Raw genomic sequence first — 15,008 nt, 5'->3', positions numbered from 1 at the left:
CGCCCTATGTTGTAGGTGTCAAAGAAACGACCAAGCCCCCTGTTGTAGATGTCAAAGAAACGACCACGCTCTCTGCTGTAGATGTCAAAGAAACGACCACGCCCTCTGTTGTAGATGTCAAAGAAAAGACCACGCCCTCTGCTGAAGATGTCAAAGAAACGACCACGCCTTCTGTTGTAGATGTCAAAGAAACGACCACGCCCTATGTTGTAGGTGTCAAAGAAACGACCAAGCCCCCTGTTGTAGGTGTCGAAGAAACGACCACGCCCTCTGTTGTTGGTGTCAACGAAACGACCACGCCCTCTGTTGTAGATGTCAAAGAAACGACCACGCCCTCTGTTGCAGGTGTCAAAGAAACGACCACGCCCTCTGTTGTAAGTGTCAAAGAAAAGACCACGCCCTCTGCTGAAGATGTCAAAGAAACGACCACGCCCTCTGTTGTAGATGTCAAAGAAACGACCACGCCCTCTGCTGAAGATGTCAAAGAAACCACCACGCCTTCTGTTGTAGGTGCCAAGGAAACGACCACGCCCTCTGTTGTAGATGTCAAAGAAACGACCACGCCCTCTGTTGTAGATGTCAAAGAAACGACCACGCCTTCTGTTGTAGATGTCAAAGAAACGACCACGCCTTCTGTTGTAGATGTCAAAGTAACGACCACGCTCTCTGTTGTAGATGTCAAAGAAACGACCACGCCCTCTGTTGTAGATGTCAAAGAAACGACCACGCCTTCTGTTGTAGATGTCAAAGAAACGACCACGCTCTCTGCTGTAGATGTCAAAGAAACGACCACGCCCTCTGTTGTAGGTGTCAAGGAAACGACCACGCTTTCTGTTGTAGATGTCAAAGAAACGACCACGCCCTCTGTTGTAGATGTCAAAGAAACGACCACGCCTTCTGTTGTAGATGTCAAAGAAACGACCACGCCTTCTGTTGTAGATGTCAAAGAAACGACCACGCTCTCTGCTGTAGATGTCAAAGAAACGACCACGCCCTCTGTTGTAGATGTCAAGGAAACGACCACGGCCCAAGGTATAAATGTCTATGTCTTGTGGAATCTCATGCATTAGATTAGATATTGAAAAGTCCTTTCCAGTCATAATAATCGGTAATACGGCAATTATGTGAAGTTGCTGGAATAGAAAATTTTGAAATATATCCACATTATCATTCAGTATATCAAAACTATAAATCATTCTATAACTTGTGAGATAAACTCACACTTTTTCACACAGGTAAAAAAATCAAGAAAACTTCTTTGTTCTATACTTCAACCGCCCCTGCTACATACCCGTGGTCAACTAGAGCAGCCTTTCTCTCTACCGTGTACCTATAAACTACAAATGTCGGAAAGAGTACAGGTTGGTCTGGCCTTCTATTTCTAGTTTTCCATTCGGAAAATATTTCTCCCTTGAATGCTTTTTAATACGTGTCATATATGTTAATGAGGAATTCTCCAGCATCACAGGTTCAAAACAGGAAAAATGATAATACTCCCAAAAAGAAGATCCTTGTGTACTAGTAATTGTCTTGTCTAGCATCTTGTTTGGAGTGGAATGTAAATACGAATCACAAAATGTATCTGAGATACTACCGATAGTTTTCACACGTTCTCTCCGAACAAGGCTGTACTAGAGATGAAGGACTATTGGTTTCAATCCTCTCTTCACTTAGAACAAGGCTTTGCACAAACAGCCACAGATAGGACACGAGCTATCATTTCTAAAATGATTGGAGAATTTTACACACTGACTGCGACGTTGATACAAAAAGTTTTATTGATAAAATGTTTTTTTAAAACCTGAGTTATTTAAAATTCAATACCTTTTGGCTTTTTCCTGACCATAATTAACCTCAAGTCCCACCTATCTGTATTATCTAGCGCATATCTCACCGTTATATTTTTTTAGCTTTAATAGCTCAGTGGTTTCCCGTAATTTCTCCATAGATACGTTTCTTTATTTCTGAGTGAGTTCGCGTAACCTTTCTTAAATATGACAATGATCAAAACTTCAAGGGACCAATCGTATTATTGTAAAAAAAAATACAAATAACAATTATTCGAAATAAAATGAATGAAATTGATTAGTTAAAACGTGGAAATAAATATTTTCTTTAATACTAGTTTCATGAATATCTGACTTCAAACTGGTATTATATTTTTCAGAATGTGGCGTTGTCTATAATACGAAATGTTTTTGAGCGATCGTTTATGACGTGCAAAACGTCTCATTAAACGTCGCTGAATCTATTTACGAAACCAAACTTGATAGCCTTTATGACGTCACACACTACAACATGGTTCAAGATTATTTACGATCAATGATTCCTGACGAATTGTCATACATTTATGTTCGTACTGGAATGACTTATAACCACTTGGATGGTTGAGTCTGATTTGTGTTGCTTATGCGGCCATGCATGAACTCATAATAAAATGTGGCCGATATTGTTTCTACATTACCATGTGAGATTACCATGTTTTGAGTTTAAACACATGTAGCTTTAGCATGGGAAAAAAGTTTGAATCAGGCCATTTATAACACTTACTACTGCTGAATAATATCAAATTAAAATTCCTTACCTGATTCGTTTGCCAACTTTGACTCTAACTCCAGTGGAACGCTTCAACTTTACAGCTATGATACTAAATCAGAAAAGACTAATTTATACTAATTTGATTTTATGTGTATATTCCATTCAATTCTTATCTACCAACGGTAATCACTCTGAAGTGTGGCCTAGCAGAATAATCACGTGATGGTATCACGCTTCATTCAGCTTCGTACTGGAGACCAAATAAATTTGTTTTGCTCTGTCAGATCATATGGCAAGGATTACTGGTTCAACCATATCCAACTATATTCTAAAACTGCCATTCGTTACATTTCTTTAAACATTTGGTATTTCAACAGAACGGTCAGCTGAATTCAACAACGGGCCAATCTATATCTCTGCCAACTGAGGTTTGGTATCCTAATTATCCGTCTACCGATGCATCGTGGACAACTGTTGTTATCCGTCTCGATCGAAACCCGAATCACAGCCATCAAGGGATTTAAATATTCATCCTCACAGTGTATATCATGGAGTCATCTGTGAAAATGAATTATAACTCTGTCCATTGAATGATCGATGCACAAACACTGTAGAATTACTTGAGTTTAAAGAGTAATTGGTATTCATCATAGTAGCTTAATAAAACTTCGAATTGCTATTTTCACAGTTGAACAATATGCTCTTGTATTCCCGAATATTCGTTATGCCGCACACGCAGCTTGATTTACACTCTAACATAATATATAATTTGTTGGGGTGTAGGTGACTTCCTATCACTTGTATAATTGGACACGTAGTGGACATAACGATCGTTTCAATATTATGTTGTTATTTTTCTTCGTCAATATAATTAAAAAATCGCTTTTCTTTTCAAATACTGGACCAATTGCTTTAAAATTTTCAGTGGTTAAAGATAAAATTTTTCTCCAGAAGGCGCTATGACGCCATCAAAATTATGTGGCTCTACGTGCCCATATATTTGAGCATAGTTCTCTTGTTTACCGATACTTTTATTTGTTGAATGCACAATAACAGAGTTTGCTTAAAAGCATAAGGTATTTCAAATCCTCGCTCTTCACAAGGCTCTTCACAGTCTGTCGCTTATATTTGGGAAACTAAGAATAGTTTGTTTCGGCTCGGCTCGAATTGTGATAAATAGATAACAATCGGTATATTGGAAGGTTGTATGTTCGCATGACATTTGGAATAAGATTGAAAATTATATTGAAAAGAGACGAGTCGATGTCTCGGTGACCATGTTCTCTTATTTACTCCACGCAATCAATTCCACTGAATTCGAACCTGTGGCCTGTGTGTTTAACCGAAGCGATTTAATGCTCACCTATTCAAATTGTCTTTCGGGCATTTCTTTGGATAGAAAAATAAATGAAACTGCATTCATTGCTGGATTTCTACCGAACAAACTTATTTTTATTTTTTAGATGCGTTGAAAAAATGTTTGAATTTATTATTTTAACCCAATTTATATCTGAGTGAATCTAAATAATCTTGAAATGTTGACGATTTGGTTCATTCAAATATATATTTCATGTTCAAGAAATTCCAGTAAATTACAAAAATGTTTGATTCTAAATAACGGCTTCATATCTGTCATATTGATGTTCATATCTTTAAATATTGAAAAATAAAGTCTCGGATATTTGAACATCAGACATTGAACCTTGTTTTGATGAGGCTGTGAAATCGAAGAAAATTCACAATCGACTCTGAAAAAATCTAATTTTGATAATGGAACCGTTGGTAAATGCAAATTTTCTTTAATAAACCGTTACGAACACTCAGTAATATAATTCTTTTTCAAATCATAGGGAAGTTTTGACTTATTTTGAAAACATTGAAAATCAACAATTCTGACAAATTCAAATTACCACCCTTGTGAAAACTTGCTCGACTCCGATTTCAAAGACCTGTATTTTGTGAAAGTTTGTCATTTTGCTACGAATCATTTTATGCATAATAGATTCATTTAGACAACTGGATATAAAAATTACCATAAAACATAAAAGTACAGGATAAATTTGATATAAACGTAATTGGCCGGAATGGATTGATATTACTTTTCTTCATTGTTTCGCAGAATTTCTTTTGTTTTTGCTATTTTAATTTTTTTTACCGACGAATACCTGTTCAGAAAGTCGTATCTCGATAAAAAGCACATTGAGTAAAAGAGTTGTAATTGTTGTTAATTGTCCTTGATATATTTATCACATAGCTTTCACAACTATTTCCGATAAGTACAACAGTCCATATTGTTAATGTTTTAAGCCTGATCTCTTCTTATTTTCATCGCCAGGTCGTTATATTTCGATGGATATATTTCTTCCAGATTGAATGAGCTCATTAATTAGAAAACTTTTTGCTGAGAAGTTTTACCAAGTTTTCGGGTCCAAGTTTTAATTTGTATTTGAGATTTAAATGTGACATATTTTTCGATTTTCATATTCATTTCATAAAATTTTATTACGACCTGAAGGAAATATTGGGAACTCAAATTTGTCAAAAAGTTACCAATGTTAAAACAAATTAAAGCATTGTCTTCTCTTTAAAATAAATTTTTATATTTCGTTTGAACCTCCGTCCCCTCAAAACATAGCAAAAATGTCAGTTCTTTCGTTTTTCAACTTATTGTGTATGAATTAGTGCGATAAAGAACTTTTCCATCAACTTTGCTCTAATATTTTATTTTTTAGATGTGTTTCTGAATCTTTCGATGAAACAAATTATTATTTACGAACAGACTTAAAAATTGAAATTTATGAAAAATTCAGTTCAAAAATGTTATTTGCCATTTTGTGTGAATAAAATAGTCTCGCAAAACGTTATCGATGTATTTTTAAATTGATAGAGACCAAATTTATCTCTCTGAAAACTAGGAAATTAATTTAATCAGAGAAGTATAATTTGAAAACAGTTCTATCCAAGTCGAGTAAATACAAACAAATATAGAAATACATTTATAAAAATTTATCCCAGGGAAAAGGAAGTTATTTGTTTAATGCATGTCGATGTTTTTCCAAAGCCTTGTTCAGAGAGATAACAATGTGCTGACAGTATCGGTAACCGTTTTTGACTACGACTCCGCCTAAACATGTCATCGAGAAGTTGACTTAGAAACGCGATACACATTGCAATCAAGCAATAATATGAAGCACTGGGTCAAGAAAATGATGATAATATTCGATAACTAAGCACTGAAATATAGCACAAAATATGCTGAAGCATCAGGATGTTATTCAATATCACGAACATGCAGTAATAAACTTTTGAATCTCCACTAACGATTGAACTTCTTGTCCACTTAGTGGTGATAATTCAAATACAAATTGCTGTATTACATCATGTCTGACAATTTTCTTTTTTAATGAACTGATATTATATTATTTCGTGATACAAATGATCGGATGTTCAACTAATATTTTCTACAAATCAACTATAACACGAATCAAAAAGGAACTAAATGATGGTGCTATCGTAGTGAATATGAATACTCTACCGAAAGATTACAGTTTATCATTGTATGTTACGTTATGTGAATTTATATCCTAAATTTCTACCACAGTGATCAATTCATTAAAACACGAAAAATAGTTCAAAGCCTATTTATGAATTATTATGGTTTTAGCCAGGGCAATGTTTTGCAATCTTTGCGTCGCGAAGTGGGTTGCTTGCCAAACAGTTATTGATTTTATTTTTAATAAATTTTAATATGAAATATATTTTGACACTGAAGCTTATGTCAAATATCGCAACGTAAGAGAAGCAGCGCTGTGATAAATCGAATGGCGATTTATCAATGACTTGAATCGAATCGAGTTAACTGAATTAAATATCTCGGACGCAACTAACCACCGATGAGACTCGGTATATTGATTGATTGGACTGGATGTACGCAGATTTTCGCTCTAAGACTGTAAAGTGCTTCCTCCGGGTATCCTTCCCGCCTGGCCTCTTCCCATCGGCCAACTAGCAGTTTTGATGCCCAAATCGAACCAAATATCCAAATTGATTTAAAATTGATTATATTGGAAATTTTGAATCCGAAATTTAGAGGAAATAATTTTGATTGAAATTTCTAGCAGAAATGAAAAACCTGCGTGCTTCTTATTTTCGAATCACTATGTTTTTATGAGTCTGTATGTGTATTATAATAGTTTTAAGAGAACTGTAGAAAGTACTTTGATTAAAATTGTTATCATAGTCAGGGCCCAAAGTGTTATATGTCCTTGAATAGCGGTATTTTGTCGCATTGTTATAAGTGCTGTTTCAGTTACAGGGAAATCTACAAAGTGCTTTGGTTGATATCGTAAATAGGTCCTTGACTGATATATTTAGTGTTAAGTTTTTTTTTATGATTGTATATCGACGAATAGCACTAAAAACCCACGTTACATAACACAACAATATTCACTGATATTTCTGATTCAACTGTGAGTAATCGACATAAATAACACTTTAACCTGTTCAATTTTTTGTTAAACTTTTTTGACCTGTTTGATTTCGGGAAATGAGGGTTTGAAAATTTGCCGTTTTAAACTAGCATAACCCCGGCATCAGATTTTGCAAATTCTAACCCTTGCAAACGATTTAAAACCAAACATTACCGCTACACCGAAAGGCTTGAAAACCACTGATATTAACATCCAAGACATAGACTGAATTGTATTGTTTGCCTTCTACTAGTTGAACATGTTTTAGTATAATAGAAAACAAAATCTTTGGAAACGTTGGCTAAAGCTAACAGCATTTGTGCATGTATCATTAGAAACAGTGATTTCTGCACACCCTTCTATAAGTGGTGGAGAAATATCTAAATCACGATATTTTTATAATTCTGTATGTGTAATATCTCAGTTTTAAGACCATCATAATCTGGTCATTGACTGATATATTCAGGGTTAAATTTGCTTTACATGATGTTATATAAGCGGCAAACAAAATAGATATTAATCGATATGAAAAATATGTTAACCTGTTCAACTTGTTTTCAATTTTTTTTACCTGTTTTGGTTACAGTAATTAATTGGTTGATACTTTTGCCGTTTTAAACCAGCATAACCCCGGCAAGCTATTTTGCACAATCTACCAATTGCCAACAATTTAAACCAAACATTACCGCTACACCGAATAGCTTGAAAACCACTGGTATTGACATCCAAGACATAGACTGAATTGTATTGTTTGCTTTCTACCAGTTGAACATGTTTTAGTTTTATAGAAAACAAAATCTTCGGAAACGTTGGCTGAAGTTAACAGCAATTGTGCATGTATCACTAGAAACAGTGATTTCCGTACACCCTTTATAAGTGGTGGAGAAATATCTAAATCAAGATATTTTTATAATTCTGTATGTGTAATATCTCAGTTTTAAATGAACCGTAGAAAGTACTTAAATAAAAATTGTCATCAGAGCCAAGGCTCAAAGTGTCACATGTTTTTGAATCGCGGTATTTTGTTGCATTATCATGTGCGTTGTCTCAGTTTTAAAAAAAAATCGGGTTTTGGGTTTCATCATGATCTGGTCTTTGACTGATATATTCAGGGATAAATTTGCTTTACATAATGTTATATGAACGGCAAACCAAATAGATATTAATCAATATAAAATATTTTAATTTGTTCAACTTGTTTAACCTGTTGGGTTTCAGGAAATAATCGTTTGACACTTTCGCCGTTTTAAACTAGCGTGACCCTAGCATCATATTTTGCACATCCTAACCCTTGCAAACGATTTAATCCAAACATTACCGCTACACCGAAATGCTTTCAAAACCACTGGTATTGGCATCTAAGACATAGACTAAATTGTATTGTTTGCCTTCTACCAGTTGAGCGAGTTTAGATTTAATAGAAAACAAAATCTTTGGAAGCGCAGCATTTGTGCATGAATCAGCAGAAACCGCGGTTTCTGCACACCCTTCTATAAGTGGTGGAGAAATATCTAAATCACGATATTTTTATAATTCTGTATGTGTAATATCTCAGTTTTAAGAAAATCATAATCTGGTCTTTGACTGATATATTCAGGGATTAATTTGCTTTACATAATGTTATATAAACGGCAAATCAAATAGATATTAATCAATATCAAAATATTTTAATTTGTTCAACTTGTTTAACCTGTTGGGTTTCAGGAAATAATCGTTTGACACTTTCGTCGTTTTAAACTATCATAACCCCGGCATCATATTTTGCACATTCTAACAATTGGCAACAATTTCAATCAAATATTACTTCCGCGGGTGCGGTGGTGACGTCGTCTTAATCGTTTCATAAAGAAAGAGCAGCGTTTACCAAATTCTCTTTTTATGACGCAACTGGTATCCTAAAATTTGAAAGAGAAAAACCAATTTCTCTTTCTGCTCCAGAGTTCTGCGTAAGTGTGCATAGGATATATTCCGATGCAAATAGATTGAAGCTTCATTCTAACTTACGTTGTTCGGGAGTCGACTTCATTTGACGAAATTTATGGATTCGAAATGAAGATTCTGATTCAACACGTTCTTATTATGTTTATCGGGGCATTTCAAATGATAGGAGGTCTGTATTACCGGGCGTGTTCTGTTCTGTGCTCCTCTGTGCTTATAGAGGAGGCAAGTATGACGGTTTAATTTGGTGCTCCAGAAGTATACATACCAAGATGTCGCACAACCTGAATCCGAACAGGCCTGTACATACTATTTTCAGGCTGTGCGCCATCTTGGTGCGCATACTTCAGGAGGAATTTAATGGCAAACTTCGATCCCTTCTTAAAGGTTGGATTGGGTACGAAGAAAATTCTACTTCGTTGCACTCCAAAAACGGAGACTGTCCCTGATGAAAAAAATAAATGATTATTGTTCGTATTTAATGCGTTGTCACAGCTGGACCGTAGAGCATGCTAAATTGCCGTTCCTTCGTCATAATATATATATATATATATATATATATTCGATGACAGGATAGCCTCATACAGAATGTTTTAGTTTTTGAACCTAAACTTTTGGAATCGTGTTATCCATTCGAATCGTTTCGTTCAGAACAGAAAATTTGATCATAGATTAGCGGGCGTGGTGGTCCATTGGTCAAGCGTTGGATTCGGATATTTTTGCATCGTGCGGTAGAATGTCAGGTACAATTTTATACCAACCTCCTTACCAAAGGTGTTGTAAACTGAATATTCAGCGATCGTCCACACAGAGTCTTGTTCGAATAGGAAGGCGTATAAAAAAAAATTCACAGTTAGATGACAAATTAACTACACAATTACTCAGAACTATGTGAACCCAGACAAAAGACCCAAAGCATCAAATTATGTGGAAATTTAAGTTTATTGTTTATTCCTAAGTTTATTGTTCGTCAGAAAAAAATTGATATGATTCCCAGATTCTCAAAATTGAATCGCGGGTATCGATCAGATCTAATTAGACCATGCTTGCAGTAACGCTAAATATTATTAGGTTGCCTCATTTTGTAAGGAATAATTCGAGAGATATCTAATTTTAATTTCCCCCGACAGGTGAGAAATGCTGGACGCCTATGGTTTGCGACGGGAAGCCTACTTGGAAAGATATTAATACGGTGAGAACTTCTGTGAAGTAATTTTATATAGAATATTAAATTTTGTATTTTTATATTTTATATTATACTATTATTTGCAAAATTTAAACTGTTTGTTTGAAATTTGAAAACAAAAAAAAAAATTCTACGTTCTAGCGATTTCTTCCAGCAATAAGTTCCGGAGGTTTGAGACTTTTTTAATTGATACCTCTTCTCAGATTTTACGTTTCCACTTTAATCCATGGAAACACTTTTTCACTGCGTATGGGAACACCTGGTCAGCTAAAACCTTCATGTCCATGTATTTGAACATTTCTCTCTTGTTCTATTTCAGGAAGGACAGTGCACAAAAGAAGAAGAGAAGGCTTTGGAAGGTTCGTGTCCACAATATAAATTTGCTTTTTTTTCATATTTGTCAAACGGTATGATAACAAACACGCCCTCAAACAATGGTTTTAAATAAAATGTATGATTTTTTTTATTTTTAAGGATCACATCATGTCGTGTAGTTTAGCAATTCCAACTCATATTCCAAATTTAACCAGAAAGAGAGCATTACATATATTCTGACAATAAATTCACTGAAAAGTAATTATAAAACTGAGGGCTCAATTTAATTTCTTTCATGTTTCGCAGCTTTAACAAAAAAATTAGACGGAGTGGAAAGTAAAGTACATCAATTGAAAAAGATGATGGAAGAACCAGAGCCGGACTCTGTGCCGCCCTCTGTTGTAGGTGTCAAGGAAACGACCACGCCTTCTGTTGTAGGCGCTGAAGGAACGACCACGCTATCTGTTGTAGATGTCAAAGAAACGACCACGTCCTCTGTTGTAGGTGTCAAGGAAACGACAACGCCTTCTGTTGTAGGCGCCGAAGAAACGACCACGCCCTCTGTTGTAGGAGGCAAGGAAACGACCACGCCCTCTGTTGTAGGTGTCAAGGAAACGACCACGCCCTCTGTTGTAGGTGTCAAGGAAACGACCACGCCCTCTGTTGTAGGTGTCAAGGAAACGACCACGCCCTCTGCTGTAGATGTCAAGGAAACGACCACGGCCCAAGGTATAAATGTCTATGTCTTGTGAAATCTCATTCATTAGAATAGATATTGAAAAGTCCTTTCCAGTCATAGTAATTGGTATTATGGCAATTATGCGAAGACGCTAAAATAGAAAAATTTGAAATATACCCCCATTATCATTAGGTATCAAAAACTATAAATCATTCTATAACTTGTGAGATAAACTCACTTTTTCACACAGGTAACAAAGTCAAGAAAACTTCTTTGTCCTATACTTCAACCGTCCTTGCTACATACCCATGGTCAACTAAGGAAACCTTTCTCTCTACTGTGTACCTCCAATCTACAAAAGTCGGACAGAGTACAGGTTGGTTTGGCATTCTATTTCTCGTTTTTCATTCGCAACCATAATTAACTCAATTAACCTGACCATAGTTAATCTCAAGTCCCACCTGTCTGTATTATCTAATTCTAGCGCATATCTCACTGTTGTATTTTTTTAGCTTTAATAGCTCAGTGGTTGACCGTAATTTCTTCAGAGAAACGTTTACTTTATTTCTGAGTGAGTAGCGTTACCTTTCTTGAATGATCGAAACTTCTAAAGGGACACTCGTATTATTTATTGTAAAAAAACTACAAAAGACAATTATCCGGAAGAAAATGAATGAAATTTATTAATTAAAACGTAAAAATAAATATTCTCCTTAATAATAGTTTCATAAATATCTGACTTCAAACTGTTATTTTATTTTTCAGAATGTGGCGTTGTCTATAATTCGAAATGTTTTCGAGTTTATAACGTGCATAACGTCTCATTAAGCGTCGCTGAATCTATTTGCGAAAACAAACTTGCTAACATTTATGGCGTCACACACTACAACATGGTTCGAGATTATTTACGATCCATGATTCTTGATGAATTGTCATATATTTATGTTCGTACTGGAATGACTTACAACCACTTGGTAAGTCGAGTCTGATTCATGTTGCTTATGCGGCCATACGTGAACTCATAATAAAATGTGGCCGATATTGTTTCTGCATTACCATGTGTTATCACATTTTATCTTGAGGTAAACCCATATAGCTTTAGCATGGGAGAGAAGTTTAAATCAGGAAATTTATAACACTGACTACTGCAGGATGATATCAAATTAAAATTCCTTACCGGATTCGTTTTCCAAATTTGACTCCAACTCTAGTGGAACGCTTCAACTTTACGACTCTGATACTAAATCAGAAAAGACTAATTCAAACTAATTTGATTTTATGTGCCTATTCCATTCAATTGTCATCCACCAACGGTAATCACTGAAGTGTGACTGAGCAGAATAATCACGTGATGGTGTCACGCTTCAATCAGTTTCTCCCTGCAGACCAAATAAGTTTGTTTTGCTCTGTCAGGTCATATGGCAAGGACTACTGGTTCAACCATATCCAACTATATTCTAAAACTGCCATTTGTCACATTTCTCAAAACATATTTTTATTTCAACAGAACGGTAAGCTGAATTCAACAATGGGCCAATCTATATCTCTGCCAACTGAGGTTTGGTATCCTAATTATCCGTCTTCCTATGCATCGGACACAACTGTTATTATCCGTGTCGATCGAAACCCGACAAACAGCCATCAAGGGATTTTAAATGTTCATCCTTACAGTGTATCTCATGGAGCCATCTGTGAAAATGAATTATAACTCTGTCCATTGGAAGGTCGATAAAAAAAAAAACTGTAAAAGTTAAGAGTGATTGTTATTCACCTCAGTAGCTTAACTAAATTTACTATTTAGGCTTTTGTATACTAGAATATTCATTATCCACACATACAGCCTAACTTACTATTTCCCCGGCCCATAGCTGAACGAGCATATAAAGTAAATATATTTTGCATGTGGTATATTACCCTCGTATGGGATACAGTTGGGGTGTGGGGTGACGACGTAAAAAAAATTATTTACGCATTTATTTTAATATTTCTACCAAACAAACTATTTTTTATGTTTTAGATGTGTCCAAGAAATGTTTGAATTTATTAATATAACTCAATTTATTCTGAGTGAATGTAAATAATCTTGAAAGGTTTTCGATTAGATTTTTTCAAATATATATTTCATGTTTAGGAAATTTCACTAAATTACAAAAATGATTGATACTTTATAAATAACGGCTTCATATATGTAACCTCTAAATATTTGATATTAAAGGAATACAACTAACATTATTTTATAATTTAAAAAATTATAAAAAGACATCGTCTTCGAATAATTGGCATTGAACTTCATTTTGTCAATGCTGTGAAATCGGATAAAAAACACAATCGACTCTAAAAAAAACTAATTTTGATAATGAAACCTTTGGTAAATGCAAACTTTCCTCAATAGAAAGATAAGAACGCTCAGTTAAATAATCCTTTTGAATTTATGGTGAAGTTTTGACTCATCTTGAAAGCATAGAAAATGTACAATTCTGACAAAATTCATATCTTGAACTCGCGCTCTAGTGGTAACTTGCTCAACTCCGATTTCACAGCCCTTCATTTTATGAATTTTTTCATTTTACGATGAATCGCTTTATGCAAATTAGATTCATTTAGAAAAATTGAAATCAAATTTACCATAAATTAAAAGTACCGAATAATTTTGATATAAACTTAATTGGTCGGAATGAGTTTATTTTATTTTTGCTATTTTAACTTTTTTTTTACCGACGAATGCCTTTCCAGAAGGTCGTTTCTCGATTAAAAGCACTTTAAGTAAAAGCTGTTGTTGTTAATTGTTCTTGACTAAAATATTTGAGCAATTATTTCAACAAGTCCAAGAGATCCTATTGTCGATGTTTAAAGCCATCATACCTTTTTACATCAATTGCTAGGTCCATATATTTCCCCCAGATAAAATAATATCATAAATTAGAAGAATGTTTGCTGAAAATTTTTTTTCAGAGATCAGATTTTTGGCTCCGCGTTTTCAAGTTGTATTTGACATTTTTTTCGACATCTTTTTCGATTCTCATTAAATTGAGTTTTCGTTGTAGCCTGAAGAAAATATAAGGAACTCAAGTTTGTCAGAAGGTATCAAAATAGGGTAGTTATATTTCTTGTAGTATTCATAATGCTCAGCACGATGCGCCACACTGACAAGCTAATATGAGCGAAAGAGTGTATGCACTTCATCAGAAGTCGTTTTATTTTCATTGTTTTATTTTTATTTATATATTTTTTTTGTCTAGTTATTAAATATGCTTTGGTGTGTGGAGTCTGAGCCTTAATTGCGCTGATAGTCATATCTTGTTGCTCGACTCCAACCACCGCTGCATACGTTACCTGTGCTGCTGTTTGCAGCGTCTTTCTTTTTGCTTTTGCTGTCACGGCACTTCATTTTATGATTTGATATTATCTGCTTTAATCGAGTGTTTTACACAGTATAATAAAGTTTTTTCTTCGTTTGCATCGTGAACTCGAATCTATTTGTGTGGCTTTGCAGCAGTATCTTTTGAACTCACCAGTGGCGAGCACATACTTCGGTGAAGACGCAACGCAGCAATTTGTCAACACAGTTTGATCCAATGAGCTAGTGTCACGCCCTCTTTTTATAAATAATTTTTTATTTTTATTTATTTTTTTTTCAATTTTTCAATTAATTAATTTTCATCACATTTCCATTCTGTATCAGTATTTATACGTAAAATTTTAATGTTCAGGTAGTTTAAATGTTTTGTAGTAGAAGGGAAAATTTGGTGTCTTATTTATCACTAGAGTGAACTGAAAACAGGTACGGGTACAACTTAGAGGAAGAATGGTGCAAACTGGAAATGCGGGAGTGGCAATGACTCAGTCGTAAGAGCCCAGTCAGTAGAGCTGGTTCAAAATCACA

General features: G+C 34.7%; 1 protein-coding gene and 1 long non-coding RNA gene across 3 annotated transcripts; both read left to right on the top strand.

Annotated features, from left to right (window-relative positions):
- The first annotated feature begins 1,309 nt into the window (after positions 1–1,309).
- Positions 1,310–14,680, top strand: LOC144429859 (uncharacterized). 2 transcript variants are annotated; one of them, XR_013479113.1, is made up of 3 exons: positions 1,310–1,361; positions 11,891–12,099; positions 12,633–14,680. It is a non-coding gene; the product is annotated as an uncharacterized LOC144429859 (long non-coding RNA). The 2 variants fall into 2 exon arrangements; XR_013479112.1 differs by lacking the exon at positions 1,310–1,361 and adding an exon at positions 11,265–11,501.
- LOC144429857 (uncharacterized) lies at positions 9,024–11,270 on the top strand. Its single transcript, XM_078118080.1, has 4 exons — positions 9,024–9,117; positions 10,076–10,137; positions 10,451–10,490; positions 10,753–11,270. Exons 1-4 carry the CDS (start codon positions 9,057–9,059, stop codon positions 11,196–11,198), a joined length of 609 nt encoding a protein of 202 aa, XP_077974206.1. The 5' UTR covers positions 9,024–9,056; the 3' UTR covers positions 11,199–11,270.
- Positions 14,681–15,008: the final 328 nt, after the last annotated feature.

Source organism: Styela clava, chromosome 11 (assembly GCF_964204865.1).
Source record: "Styela clava chromosome 11, kaStyClav1.hap1.2, whole genome shotgun sequence".
Taxonomy (NCBI): domain Eukaryota; kingdom Metazoa; phylum Chordata; class Ascidiacea; order Stolidobranchia; family Styelidae; genus Styela; species Styela clava.
Note: the sequence above shows the minus strand (reverse complement) of the source record. Positions and strands in the feature narration are given on the sequence as shown.

Excerpts from the sequence above, each read along its gene's own strand:
- LOC144429857 (XM_078118080.1), top strand. The coding sequence starts at position 9,057 with ATGAAGATTCTGATTCAACACGTTCTTATTATGTTTATCGGGGCATTT. Across the intron at positions 9,118-10,075 it reads GGCATTTCAAATGATAGGAG|GTGAGAAATGCTGGACGCCT; the intron begins GTCTGTATTACC and ends TTCCCCCGACAG. Across the intron at positions 10,138-10,450 it reads CTTGGAAAGATATTAATACG|GAAGGACAGTGCACAAAAGA; the intron begins GTGAGAACTTCT and ends GTTCTATTTCAG.